The 15,857-nt window shown below is 39.9% G+C and overlaps 1 protein-coding gene across 3 annotated transcripts in view; it reads right to left on the bottom strand.

Annotated features, from left to right (window-relative positions):
* Positions 1 to 950: 950 nt before the first annotated feature.
* LOC142664662 (uncharacterized) overlaps positions 951 to 15,857 on the bottom strand; it is a 429,232-nt gene continuing 414,325 nt past the window's right edge. For all 3 annotated transcript variants that reach the window (XM_075843874.1, XM_075843881.1, XM_075843892.1), the window contains exons 5-7: positions 12,632 to 12,729; positions 12,351 to 12,465; positions 951 to 3,212 (exon numbers count right to left, since the gene is read on the bottom strand). In XM_075843874.1, the coding sequence (XP_075699989.1) occupies positions 1,819 to 3,212; positions 12,351 to 12,465; positions 12,632 to 12,729 (1,607 nt within the window). In that variant the 3' untranslated portion in view covers positions 951 to 1,818. The remainder of the gene's footprint in view (positions 3,213 to 12,350; positions 12,466 to 12,631; positions 12,730 to 15,857) is intronic.

The following is a 15,857-nucleotide window of genomic DNA, read 5'->3' as shown; positions in this document are numbered from 1 at the left end:
TATTGGGATATTACAAGAAAAATTGTGCGGCCATTCCCCACCACATGTGGGCGTGATTTTGGGCACAAACCTTGATTCTAATTCAGTGATAAATACACTTATGACATTTCCTTTCATTAAAATAAATCTGTGAATATTTCTTTTATTCAATTAGAATGTTACTTTGTTAGTGGGTTTTTTTCTTCAATTACATCAGCTTCATCTTTTTATACGGTTTTAATGAAAGTCAAATCTAATAATAAGTTTACATTGTCCTTACGGTCAGTCTGGATTCTCCTGCAGTGCGGGGGAATTTAGGACTACGGTAATAAGAAGCGAGGTTCATGGTGACAATTCAGCTTCTCTGCTTTGTAAGTAAACCAGGCTCATCTTTTCTTCCTTATATCCACAATACTTTTCCTTCATAGATCCCTGTCAGAGTTGATCTTAGGTAAATATAATTTGGGTGTTTGGCAGATCCAGACTAATTCCACCCAAAAAAATAAATAAACAGTCTTATTGGCTGTTTAACCCATTAGTGACCTTGAATAAGCCTTTTCACGATCCCTGCTCTAACGGGTGAGATCGATATCAGTTTAACCCCTCAGATGCGTCACTCAATAGTGAGCGCCGCATCTGAGTGGTTTTGGAAAGAGGGAGCTCCCTCTCTCAACGCACCGGCACCCTGCGCATAATGGCAGAGTGCCGTTGTTCTATGGCAGCCGGGGGGTCCTAATAAAGGCCCCCGGGTCTGAATGTAAAGAATACTTTCTAGTCATGCCAGAGGCATGGCCTTCCGGATGCAAGTCACTAATACCAACAATACAGAAGAATTTCAGTGTATTACAAAAGCGATCGGAAAATCGCATAGTTAAGTCCCCTGGTGGGACTAGTAAAAAAAGAAAAAAAAAAAAAAAGATTTAAAAAGTTAAGAAAAAAAAAAAAAAAGAAAAACCCACATTTTCCCCTTAGAAAATGCTTTATTATTAAAAAAAAGTTACACATATTTGGTATCGCCGCGTCCATTACGACTCCAACTATAAAGTTTACATGACCGTGAACGCCGTCAAAAATAAAATAAAAAACCATGCAAAAAAAACAAACTAAAATCAATGTTTTCTGTGAATCCTGCCTTAAAAAATATGATAAAAAGTGATCAAAAAGTCATATGTACTCCAAAATGGTACCAATAAAAACTACAAGTTGTCCTGCAAAAAAAACAAAAAAAACAAGCCCTCATACAAATGCATCGGCGGAAAAATTAAAAAAAAAATATATGGCTCTTCACATATGGAGACACAAAAACAAATAATTTGTTTTTAAAAAGTGTTTTTACAGGGTAAAAGTAGTAAAACACACAAAATCTATATCAATTTGGTATTGTTGCAATCGCTATTTATACCACACGGTAAACAGCGTAAATTTAGGATGCAAAAAAGTGTGGCGAAATTGCATTTTTTTTCTATTCCCCCCCCAATCTTTTTTTTAGAAGTTAATCAATAAATTCTATGTACCACAAAATGGTGCTGTCACAAAATACAACTTGTACCGCAAAAAAAAAAGACCTTATACAGCTATGTCGACAAAAATAAAAAAGTTATAGCTCTTTGAATGAGACGATAGAAAAATTTTATAAATAGATTGGTCATTAAGGCCTAAAATAGGCTGGTCACTAAGGGGTTAAAGTCTGAATAGTCTGATGTGTTTAAAATCTTTTATTTTTTGCTCTTATAGCATTTCCCACATTCTAAACGAGATTATGGTTTCTACTCCATGTGAATTCTCTGCGGAGTTCTAAAATGTAAATTTCTTTGTAAAAAATCTTTCACATATAGGACATCAAAAAGGCTTCTCCCCTGTGTGGTTTCTCTGATGAGCCCTAAGTTTGCCTTTAGTAGTAAAACATTTACCACATTCTGAACACGAATATAATTTCTCTGCTGTGTGACTTCTCTCATGTTTAACAAGACTTGATTTATCTGTAAAACATTTCCCACATTCTGAACATGAATATGGCTTCTCTCCTGTGTGACATCTCTCATGTGTAACAAGATATGATTTATGTGTAAAACATTTCCCACATTCTGAACATGAATACGGCTTCTCTCCTGTGTGAATTCTCTCATGTATAACAAGATATGATTTTTGTGTAAAACATTTCCCACATTCTGAACATGAATATGGTTTCTCTCCTGTGTGACTTCTCTTATGTATAACAAGACCTAATTTATGTGTAAAACATTTCCCACATTCTGAACATGAATACGGCTTCTCTCCTGTGTGAATTCTCTCATGTATAACAAGATATGATTTATGTGTAAAACATTTCCCACATTCTGAACATGAATACGGCTTCTCTCCTGTGTGAATTCTCTCATGTGTAACAAGACTTGATTTATCTGTAAAACATTTCCCACATTCTGAACATGAATATGGCTTCTCCCCTGTGTGAATTCTCTCATGTATAACAAGACTTGATTTATCTGTAAAACATTTCCCACATTCTGAACATGAATACGGCTTCTCCCCTGTGTGAATTCTCTCATGTCTAACAAGACTTGATTTATCTGTATAACATTTCCCACATTCTGAACATGAATACGGCTTCTCTCCTGTGTGACTTCTCTCATGTATAACAAGATATGATTTATGTGTAAAACATTTCCCACATTCTGCACATGAATATGGCTTCTTTCCTGTGTGATTTCTCACATGTCTAACAAGATATGATTTTTTTGAAAAACATTTCCCACATTCTGAACATGAATACGGCTTCTCTCCTGTGTGACTTCCCTCATGTTCAACAAGATGTGATTTATGTGTAAAACATTTCCCACATTCTGCACATGAATATGGCTTCTCTCCTGTGTGATTTCTCTCATGTCTAACAAGAGCTGTTATATATTTAAAACATTTCCCACATTCTGCACATGAATACAGCTTCTCTCCTGTGTGAATTCTTCTGTTTGTTAAAAGACCTGAGATTTTTGTGACCTGTTTACCACATTGAAACCTTTTACCCCCTTTCTGAGCTGTACTTGTGGTAATCTGTGCTTGGTCAGGAGAAGATTCCTCATGATTAGTGAAATTATATGATAGATCTGTACTGTGAAGTCCTGGATGTAGATTAAGGGTAATGGGGTTTTCTCCTGAAGACTGCTGCATGATATCTTCATCTTCATTATAATTTAGCAATAACGTGAAGTTTCCCTCAGAGATTTTACTGGGATTTTCTGTTAGGATTAAAAAAAAATTTGATCTGTTTTCACAATAGAAAAGTGGACACATTTATAACCTTCGTATTCGGCTGGAAACACACATGCAGTGTTTTGAGCCAAAGTCAGAAATGGATCAAGCAGGAAGAAGTTTAGGCCATGACTTTTGACTCCATATACCTTTGAATAACACTTTAAAATAAATACATGACAATCTAGGATTATGGTCTACACTCAGTCCTCCACTATTAATTTATTACATAAAGCTTGACTTAATAAAATTATTTTTTTTGGAAAAGCAGAACCTTGTCTGGCAATGAAGCTTGTTCTTTGCCAACACATTTGGCTGTTTAAATACTAATGAGACACACAATCTTAACTTAATATTGTTAGTCTAATCTTGGCCACAGTCTACATTTAACAAGATAATGTGTCATGAGACAAATCACAGGATGAATTCATGGACATGATGAGGACTGCATATCCGAATGGCTGAATAGTCACTGGATCCCAATTTTATAGAACATCTGTGGGATGTAGTGGAATAGGCAGAGTGAAGTTAATAATCAGAATAAGGAATAAAGGTTTCTAGTACATAGTAATATCATTCCACTAAGAATTCAGGCGGTTCTAAGGGGAAAAAGTGTTCTGTCAAGTACTGATAATGTGAACCTAATGAAATGAAGTGGCCTCATTCAAGTTTTAGTCATGTGACAATTTAATAGAAAATTGTTGTTCTATTTCTCTGCCAACCTATATGTAATTGGTCTTGTTTTCTCAAAACATATAGAGCTTAAAATAAGTGATATATTTAACTGGGATGGAGTGGGAGAGTCGGAGAGGAGAAAACTCAGCTGGATGTTTTAAAACGTCCTAGCAGAGATAGGTGTGGACCACCCTACATTTATAATCTATGGGCAGTCAGCAACTAGTTAAAATAGGTGCTTCCTAATAATCATGGATCTGGTTTTTTTAATCCAATATAAAAACCACATCTTTAAACCCACTTTGAAAACTTCATAAAGACCCTTAAAGCGAACCTAACTTTTAGACGACTTTTCAGAATAATCTGTCATATGTGTGTACAGGAGCAATAACACTATTTGTAGCAATTACATGACTTGTATCTGGCATTCTTTTAGCAGTTCTCCCTCTGCAGGCTCTATCTTTAAATCTCAGTTTTCCCTGAGGTAGTGGGTGTAGCTTAACTGCTATCATGTCTTCTATACACTGCACACAGAGAAGAGAGCCACCCTGGTCTACTATCTCTCTGTAGGACACCCTTAGAAGCTGCAGCAGCATGGAGCACATCATACAGCAGTAAGGAGCAGTGTAGTGGAAAATCCAGCACAGAGGTGACATATAACTCTTACCAGCAGCCTATGTCTACTCTCTGCTTCTGCTCCCCCTCTCCTCTTCAAAGACTTTTATTGACAACAGCGTCTGTGTCTTTGTGCTCCTGCTCCCTCCTTCCGCTTCCCCTTCCTTTCCCATAGACTTCTATAAGCAGCAGCATCCGGTTGTCTCTCACCTAGTGGCACTAACTGTAGCGTCCATCGGGTTTACTTACCTCCCGATGCACGCAGCCATGGATCTGCGAGCGCTGGTCCCTATTTCCTTCCTAGGAGACGCCAGCGCTCACTTCCGCTCAGGTCCGCTGTGTCCCGTAGGGTGCGCACGCACGCTCGTGCCCGCTCTTAAAGGGCCAGCGCGCACATGAAAACAATCATCATCATCAACTCACATGATTTCCTGGACTGTAAGAAGGCCCCTGCCCTTCTGATCCTTGCCGGTGCGTTGTTTGTCGTATCCTAGTTTATCTAAGCAAATGGTCTCCTAGTGTTTTCCAGTTCTCAGTTCCTGTATCCTGTGCTATCCTGGAAAAAGTGCCGTGCTGTGCTGTATACCACGCCTGTCCTGCTACTCCACGCCTAACGTCTACCTGCTGCCTAGTCTCAGCCGAGCCTGCCTTGCTACTGTCCGAGCTGCCACAGGTACCCTATACGACCTATAGACTGTGACCTGCACCCTGTTGGCCAGCTGCCATACCGCAAAGGCGGTACGGCCCAGTGGGTCCACGAACCCTATGTGACACTAACTTCACATAAAATTTTCATGGATAAATGCTAAACTATAACAGTAAGTAAATTACAAAGTTGATATATATATCAGGAATACTATTAGATTACCACAAGTTGTTTGAAAAGATAGTGTCCATTTAAAGAAGACATGTTCCAAAAAGCTATTTAGTGTATAGTAGATTACAGCGGAGATCTGATTGCTTGATATTGCAGACTAAGGTTGCACTACGGAAATATCCTGAAGACAACATGTCCCCTTGTGACTTGTGTGCAGAGTTGTCATGAGGATCTTTCTTCTCAACTGTTATTATTAGAAGATTTGTAATGGAAGAACCAAACAAATGAGAAAGTACAAAGGAAATAACCAAAATGATGTTTAACCGGTTGAAGACTGCCCACTGTGTATATATGGTGCAGGTTTAAGTTTGCTGCCTGAGTGATTGAGCAGCTAAAATGTCGGGTGCCCGGTCGTCAGAGACTGCCAAGGACCCTGGAAAGAAGACAAAAGTCATTTTTGCCACTTGTCTTCTCTGCACTCACGTACACAACGCTCAATGAGCGCCGCTGCCTCTATTGATCCCGGTGGTCATGTGGTCAGGAGGCTGCTGCTGTATCTAACTAGACCAAGCACAGACCTATCATAGTTACATAGTTACATAGTTACATAGTTACATAGTTAGTACGGCTGAAAAAAGACACATGTCCATCAAGTTCAACCAAGGGAAGGGAAAAGGGAAGGAAAAATTTCTACACATAGGAGCTAATATTTTTTTGTTCTAGGAAATTATCTAACCCTTTTTTAAAGCTATCTACTGTCCCTGCTGTGACAAGCTCCTGCGGTAGGCTATTCCATAAATTCACCGTTCTTACTGTAAAGAAGCCTTGTCGCCTCTGCAGCTTGAACCTTTTTTTCTCCAGACGGAGGGAGTGCCCCCTTGTTTTTTGAGCGGGTTTTACAAGGAACAGGATATCACCATATTTTTTGTATGTGCCATTAATATATTTATATAAGTTAATCATGTCCCCCCTTAGTCGTCTTTTTTCAAGGCTAAATAGGTTTAATTCTTTCAATCTTTCCTCATAACTTAAATTCTCTATGCCCCTTATTAGCTTCGTTGCTCTTCTTTGTATTTTTTCCAACTCCAGGGCATCCTTTCTATGAACTGGAGCCCAGAACTGAACTGCATATTCTAGATGAGGCCTCACTAATGCTTTGTAAAGTGGCATTATTACATCCCTGTCCCTCGAGTCCATGCCTCTTTTAATACACGACAATATCCTGCTGGCCTTTGAAGCAGCTGATTGACACTGCATGCTGTTATTGAGTTTATGATTTACAAGTACACCCAGATCCTTCTCAACAAGTGAATCCGCCAGTGTAGCGCCCCCTAGGACATATGATGCATGCAGGTTGTTGGTACCCAGATGCATAACTTTACATTTATCTACATTAAACTTCATTTGCCAAGTGGACGTCCAAACACTTAGTTTGTTTAAATCTGCCTGTAATTCATGAACATCATGAACATCTTCCATAGTCTGAACTGTATTACATAGCTTGGTGTCATCTGCAAAAATAGAAATAGTGCTATTAATCCCTTCCTCTATATCATTAATAAATAAGTTGAATAATAGTGGTCCCAGCACTGAACCCTGGGGTACACCACTTATAACCGGTGACCATTCAGAGAAGGAATCATTGACCACAACTCTCTGGATACGGTCCTTGAGCCAATTCTCAATCCAATTACAAACTATATTTTCTAAACATATAGTCCTTAATTTACCCATTAGGCGTCTATGGGGGACAGTGTCAAATGCCTTTGCAAAGTCCAAAAACACTAAATCCACAGCGGCCCCTCTGTCTAGACTTCTGCTCACCTCTTCATAGAAACAGATTAGGTTAGTTTGACAACTTCTGTCCTTAGTAAAACCGTGCTGGCTGTCACTTATAATGCTATTTATTGTCACATAATCCTGTATATAGTCCCTCAATAGCCCCTCAAACATTTTCCCCACGATGGATGTTAAGCTTACTGGTCTATAATTACCCGGGGAAGACCTAGAGCCCTTTTTGAAAATAGGCACCACATTTGCCCTGCGCCAGTCCCTTGGCACTATACCAGTCACTAGAGATTCTCTGAATATTATGAAAAGGGGGACAGAAATAACTGAACTAAGCTCTTTAAGAATTCTAGGGTGTAACCCATCTAGTCCCGGAGCCTTGTGCACATTTATTTTATTTAATTTAGCTTGGACCATCTCTACATTCATCCAATTCAGTATATCAACTGATATATTAACAGCACTGGCACCGGCTACATCAGCTGCTCTTTCTTCTGTTGTATATACAGAGCTAAAGAACCCATTTAGTAACTCTGCCTTCTCTTGATCCCCTGTGATCAACTCCCCATTACCATTATCTAGGGGTCCTACATGTTCAGACCTTGGCTTTTTTGCATTTATATGCATCAGGGTATATGTAACATGTGAGGAGTACATCAGGGTATATGTAACATGTGAGGAATACATCAGGATATATGTAATCTGTGAGGAGTACATCAGGGTATATGTAATATGTGAGGAGTACATCAGGGTATATGTAATCTGTGAGGAGTACATCAGGGTATATGTAATATGTGAGGAGTACATCAGGATATATGTAATATGAGAGGAGTACATCAGGGTATATGTAATATGTGAGGAGTACATCAGGGTATATGTAAAATGTGAGGAGTACATCAGGGTATATGTAATAAGTGAGGAGTACATCAGGGTATACGTAATATGAGAGGAATACATCAGGATATATGTAATATGTGAGGAGTACATCAGGATATATGTAATATGTGAGGAGTACATCAGGGTATATGTAATATGTGAGGAATACATCAGGATATATGTAATATGAGAGGAGTACATCAGGATATATGTAATATGTGAGGAGTACATCAGGATATATGTAATATGTGAGGAGTACATCAGGGTATATGTAATATGTGAGGAGCACATCAGGATATATGTAATATGTGAGGAGTACATCAGGATATATGTAATATGTGAGGAGTACATCAGGATATATGTAATATGTGAGGAGTACATCAGGGTATATGTAATATGTGAGGAGTACATCAGGGCATATGTAATATGTGGGGAGTACATCAGGGTATATGTAATATGTGAGGAGTACATCAGGGTATATGTAATATGTGAGGAGTACATCAGGATATATGTAATATGTGAGGAGTACATCAGGGTATATGTAATATGTGAGGAGCACATCAGGGTATATGTAATATGTGAGGAGCACATTAGGATATATGTAATATGTGAGGAGTACATCAGGGTATATGTAATCTGTGAGGAGCACATCAGGGTATATGTAATCTGTGAGGAGCACATCAGGGTATATGTAATCTGTGAGGAGCACATCAGGGTATATGTAATATGTGAGGAGCACATCAGGGTATATGTAATATGTGAGGAGTACATCAGGGTATATGTAATGTGCGAGGAGTACATCAGGGTATATGTAATGTGCGAGGAGTACATCAGGGTATATGTAATGTGCGAGGAGTACATCAGGATATATGTAATATGTGAGGAGTACATCAGGATATGTGTAATATGTGAGGAGTACATCAGGGTATATGTAATATGTGAGGAGTACATCAGGGTATATGTAATATGTGAGGAGTACATCAGGGTATATGTAATATGTGAGGAGTACATCAGGATATATGTAATATGTGAGGAGTACATCAGGATATATGTAATATGTGAGGAGTACATCAGGATATATGTAATATGTGAGGAGTACATCAGGGTATATGTAATATGTGAGGAGTACATCAGGGTATATGTAATATGTGAGGAGTACATCAGGGTATATGTAATATGTGAGGAGTACATCAGGGTATATGTAATATGTGAGGAGTACATCAGGGTATATGTAATATGTGAGGAGTACATCAGGGTATATGTAATATGTGAGGAGTACATCAGGGTATATGTAATGTGTGAGGAGTACATCAGGGTATATGTAATATGTGAGGAGTACATCAGGATATATGTAATATGTGAGGAGTACATCAGGATATATGTAATATGTGAGGAGTACATCAGGAAATATGTAATATGTGAGGAGCACATCAGGGTACATGTAATATGTGAGGAGTACATCAGGGTATATGTAATGTGCGAGGAGTACATCAGGGTATATGTAATGTGCGAGGAGTACATCAGGGTATATGTAATATGTGAGGAGTACATCAGGATATATGTAATATGTGAGGAGTACATCAGGATATGTGTAATATGTGAGGAGTACATCAGGGTATATGTAATATGTGAGGAGTACATCAGGATATATGTAATATGTGAGGAGTACATCAGGATATATGTAATATGTGAGGAGTACATCAGGATATATGTAATATGTGAGGAGTACATCAGGATATATGTAATATGTGAGGAGTACATCAGGGTATATGTAATGTGTGAGGAGTACATCAGGGTATATGTAATATGTGAGGAGTACATCAGGATATATGTAATATGTGAGGAGTACATCAGGATATATGTAATATGTGAGGAGTACATCAGGATATATGTAATATGTGAGGAGTACATCAGGATATATGTAATATGTGAGGAGTACATCAGGGTATATGTAATATGTGAGGAGTACATCAGGGTATATGTAATATGTGAGGGGTACATCAGGGTATATGTAATATGTGAGGAGTACATCAGGAAATATGTAATATGTGAGGAGCACATCAGGGTACATGTAATATGTGAGGAGTACATCAGGGTATATGTGATATGTGAGGAGTACATCAGGGTATATGTAATGTGTGAGGAGTACATCAGGGTATATGTAATATGTGAGGAGTACATCAGGATATATGTAATAGGTGAGGAATACATCAGGGTATATGTAATATGTGAGGAGTACATCAGGATATATGTAATATGTGAGGAGTACATCAGGGTATATGTAATATGTGAGGAGTACATCAGGGTATATGTAATATGTGAGGAGTACATCAGGGTATATGTAATGTGTGAGGAGTACATCAGGATATATGTAATATGTGAGGAGTACATCATTGATTATGTAATATGTGAGGAGTACATCAGGGTATATGTGATATGTGAGGAGTACATCAGGGTATATGTAATGTGTGAGGAGTACATCAGGGTATATGTAATATGTGAGGAGTACATCAGGATATATGTAATATGTGAGGAATACATCAGGGTATATGTAATATGTGAGGAGTACATCAGGATATATGTAATATGTGAGGAGTACATCAGGGTATATGTAATATGTGAGGAGTACATCAGGGTATATGTAATGTGTGAGGAGTACATCAGGGTATATGTAATATGTGAGGAGTACATCAGGGTATATGTAATATGTGAGGAGTACATCAGGGTATATATAATCTGTGCGGAGTACATCGGGGTATATGTAATATGTGAGGAGTACATCAGGGTATATGTAATATGTGAGGAGTACATCAGGGTATATGTAATCTGTGAGGAATACATCAGGGTATATGTAATATGTGAGGAGTACATCAGGGTATATGTAATATGTGTGAGGAGTACATCAGGGTATATGTAATATGTGAGGAGTACATCAGGATATATGTAATATGTGAGGAGTACATCAGGGTATATGTATTATGTGCGGAGTACATCAGGATATATGTAATTTGTGAGGAGTACATCAGGGTATATGTAATATGTGAGGAGTACATCAGGGTATATGTAATATGTGAGGAGTACATCAGGGTATATATAATATGTGAGGAGTACATCAGGGTATATGTAATATGTGTGAGGGGTACATCAGGATATATGTAATATGTGAGGAGTACATCAGGGTATATGTAATATGTGCGGAGTACATCGGGGTATATATAAGCTGTGCGGAGTACATCAGGGTATAATAAGAGGGTATAATAATGGGGTAAATAATACAATTCTCCATAGATGTGGGTTACGCTGTGATGAATCCTTTATGCACAGGCCGGTGTCGCACTGATAAATGCTGTGCTTTCCGATCCCCTTTTGGTCCACACTCTGCACCTTTGTAGTTTGGGGTATTTTGCTGGGAAAGTGTTGTCCTGGTATAATACGGGCCCCCTCGCTTCCAGCAGATATGTTTGGGCCCTTCTCTTCCTGGTTCCCAAATATTAGAGCCCTGATAATCAGCTCCTGATACAGAAGGAAAGTTCCCCTTGGACCAGCTCATCTGCATTTTTCTTCATCCTCGACTAATGGGAGCCATAACTTTTTATTTTTTCATAGACGTAGTGGTTTGAGGGCTTTTTATTAGTACCATTTTGGGGTACGTGCAAATTTTTAAACACTTTTTATTCCATTTATTTTAGGCAAACTGATCAAAAAAAGGCAATTTTTTTTAATGTGGCGTTCACGGTTCTGTATAAATCACGTTACCTTTATCCTGCCGGTTATTTTTTTGTTTTGTTGATTGAGCAGAGTAGAGGCTTATTTTTGTGGGGCGAGCTGTAGTTTTTGTTAATACATACGACTTATTACATTATTATTTAGCGCTAAAGTGACCAAAAAAATAGCGATTCTGACGGTTTCATGTTTTTTTTACGGTGTTCACCATGCGATTTAAATAATGTCATATTGTAATAATTCAGACTTTTTACGGAGGCGGTGATACCAATTCTGTTTATTTTTTACAATACTTTAAAAGGAAATGCGGAAATTTTTTTTTAAACTATTTTGAACACTTTTTATTAGTCCCTGCACGGGATTTGAACCAGCGATCGCCAGACATACTAATGTATTGAATTATTGACATTTTTACAGGCTCCTCGTGCCCCTCCCAAAATCTGACACTAAGCCTAGTGCATGACCGGAGTCATAGATCACCTTGTAGAGAACTTCTATGTGCAGTCACAGCTCCCTCAGGTCCGGCACTATGTATAACACATTGTCTGACATGTTACTGTAATGTAGAACTAAGGAGGAACCCCACCTTACCAAATCTCCCAATTCATTTTCTAATATCATTATTACTGACCTGTGGTAACACCTCCTGGAATTTCCTCCTCCACTTCACTCTTACACGGGTGATCGCCCCTCACCCGCTCTTCTTCTTCTTCATCCTCCACTTTATTATTAGTCAGATCTTCCCCCTGATTTCACATATGTAACAATTCAGTACAATACAGCAGAGAGTGCGAAGAATCTAACAGATCAACATAAGAAACCACCAAAATCTATGACCCCATCTATGACCGCAGGACCAAAAAGCTCCACACACCCCTATATAGATGTGGTATAGGGCTCAGCTTCATCTACCTGATGATTCTCTGGGACATTGTGATTTTCCTCTGGACAGTCCTGGGAATACAGAGGACTGGGACATCTCTCTGGTGGATTTCTCCTACTGGATCCATCTGTAGGAAACACACAGTGACGGAATAGATCATTTACATGGGATGATGAGATGATGGGAGTAGTATCTAGGTGACCCTCAATAGAGGTTTGTCTTTACAACTAATGAACGTCCCCCCCTCCTTACACTGATCAGCCATTACATCCGTCTCCTCTTCTGCTTTATCTTTAACCTCAACCTTAATATCAATCAGATTTTCACCCTAAACGGGCAAGATTTTTTTTTTTAAATGAACTTGGGTTCAATGACTTTATAGCAGAGGTGTAGTTTGGATCTTCAGCACCCGGGGCAAAGATTCAGTTTGTCCCCCCAACATCTCCTTCTCCCTCGCCATGTTTGTTTTCTCTACCAATCAATGAGGTGTCATTTTTTTTAATGTAACGAGTATAAAACCATTAGTACATTTTACAAGCGATATAGTTCTAGAAGGAAGTTACCAGAACAATAAATGAAAATAAAATAAATGAATGAGGTAAGTGCTGGACTACAACAGATTGTATAACGGAGGCTAATGAGACTACATGGTGACATAATGAACAGCCTTCTCTCGTAGATAGTGTCACACCCCCCTGTAATTAGTGCCACACAACCCCCTATTGTAGATACTGCCACACCCCCCCTTGCAGTTACTGCCACACCCCCCCTTGCAGTTACTGCCACACCCCCCCTTGCAGTTACTGCCACACCGTCCCTTGTAGATACTGCCAAACCCCCCTTGTAGATACTGCCAAACCCCCCTTGTAGATACTGCCACACACTCTCTTGTAGATACTGCTATATAAAGAGCCCCTCCTTTCAGATACTGCCATACAGCCCCCATTGTAGGTACTGCCACACACTCCCTTGTAGATACTGCTATATAAACAGCCCCTCCTTGCAGATACTGCCATACAGCCCGTTGTAGATACTGAAACACACTCTCTTGTAAATACTGCTATATAAACAGCCCCTGCTTGCAGATACTGCCACACAGCCCCCCTTGTAGATATTGCCACAGACACCACTAGGAGATAGTACTACACCCCCCCTTGTAGAGTGCCAAACGCCCCCCTGTAGATAGAGCCACACCCCCCCTTGTAGATACTGCCAGACAGCCTCCCTTGTAGATCCTGCCACACTCCCCCCCCCCCCTAGGAGAAAATGACAAACATCTCCCCTGTAGATAGTGCCACACACACACCCTTGTAGATAGTGCTATAGCCCTCTCCCTGTAGATAGTGCCATTGGGGCTCCCTCTAGGAGTGGAAACCCCGCTCTGCCTGGAGGAGCCCCTGACGTCACTGTCCATATATGGATAGTGACGTCAGGGGCTTCTCCAAGGGCAAAATCCCTGGCCAGAACGTCTGCAGCCGGGAGTCCTAAATGTCACTGTCCATATATTCTACATTTCAAGATCGGGAACCCACAGTGAAGACTCATCTTTTATTAGTGACACAAAGTACCTGTATTAAGGAAAACTACTCCAAGTTTTCTCTCCACAAGGTACAGGAAACCACTGAGGTGTTGGAGGAAGCTCTACGGTTTTATAACACCAAGTTTCCTTTAACCTGGTGCGGTTATGAAGAATGAGAAAATAAAAATATATGATTACATTTAGTTAATTGGTTTTCAGTGAGCCCATGACCGCACCATTAGAGAGACTGCCCCCCTCCTGGACAGGAGACAGAAGCTCTATAAAGAGGGAACACCCCCATCCTCCACTGTAGCAAGATCCATGGACCTATTAGGACAAATACGTCAATATTTTTATTTATTTTTAAATGAAGACGACCCCCACTGTCCTCCTCAATATATACAATAATCAGCCATAACATTAAAACCACTGACAGGTGACGTGAAGAACATTGACAATGCACCTGACAAGGGAGGAGATATTTGGCAGCAAATTAACCGTTTTAAAGTTGATATGTTGGAAACATGGGCAGGCAAAAGAATCTGAGCGACTTTGACAAGGGATAAATTGTGAGGGCTAGACGACTGCGTCAGAATCAGCATCTCCAAAATGGAAGGTCTTCTGGGGTGTTCCTAGTACGCAGTGGTTAGTACGTATCAAAAGTGGTCCAAGGAAGGACAACTGGTGAAAGGGTCATTGATGTGCATGGGGAACAAAGGCCTGGCCGTCTGGTCCGATCCCACAGGAGAACTACTGCAGAACAAACTGTTCAAAAACATAATGCTGGCTATGATTGAAAGGTGTCGGAACACACAGAGCTCCTCTCATTGTGGCCAGCCGCGTCTACACAAGCGCCATTTCGCAAAAGCGCCTCATTGCGGCAAGCCGCATCTACACAAGCGCCATTTCACAGGAACCAGCATACTACAGTGCCTGAGGAAGGTCAAGGATATCCCTCTTCCGATCCTCCGAGGCGGAGATATACAGTATTGCAAGGATTGAGTTTGCCCAGTGAAAACTGTTCAGTTACATCATTGGAGCTTCTTACCTTATTCGTTTAACGGAGTCCTGTGACGGATGCCATATAGTGCCATCTGCCAGCTATAGGCTCCCATTGTAAAAAAAAAAAAAAAATAGCAATTAGACCTACCGGTAATTGTATTTCCAGGAATCCATCATGACAGCACTACAGGAGGTTGCCCTATTGACCTCTGTAGGGACAGGAAGACAGAGAGGTTAAAAGGCCCCTCCCACCACCCACTTGCCAGTGTTTTTCAATTACTACACCAGGATGGATGCAACCCTATTTTATTTCTAGGGATAATAACTGACATGTTAAATGCACAAATCAGAATTCAATCAGGGAGGGATGTAATGGTGCTGTCATGATGGATTCCTGGAAATACAATTACTGGTAGGTCTAATTGCTATTTTCCAGTACATCCCTCATGACAGCACTACAGGAGCAATACCAGATTATAATGCTCAGGGCGGGACTATGGATTGATGGACTTTCCGTCCAAAACTTAAATCCGTATCTGACAGAACATCGAGCCTATGTTTGCAAAACGTATGATGGCTTGACCAAGTGGCAGCTCTGCAGATTTGGTCCATAGAGGCTTCTCTTCTTTCTGCCCAGGATGCCGAGACTGCCCTTGTTGAATGGGCTCTGATGCCTTGTGGGGCACATAGTCCTTGGGACTTGTAGGCTTCTTGTATGGTGGTTTTTACCCATC

The sequence above is a fragment of the Rhinoderma darwinii genome, chromosome 1 (assembly GCF_050947455.1).
Source record: "Rhinoderma darwinii isolate aRhiDar2 chromosome 1, aRhiDar2.hap1, whole genome shotgun sequence".
Classification (NCBI taxonomy): Eukaryota; Metazoa; Chordata; class Amphibia; order Anura; family Rhinodermatidae; genus Rhinoderma; species Rhinoderma darwinii.
This window is presented reverse-complemented; position numbering and strand designations above follow the sequence as displayed.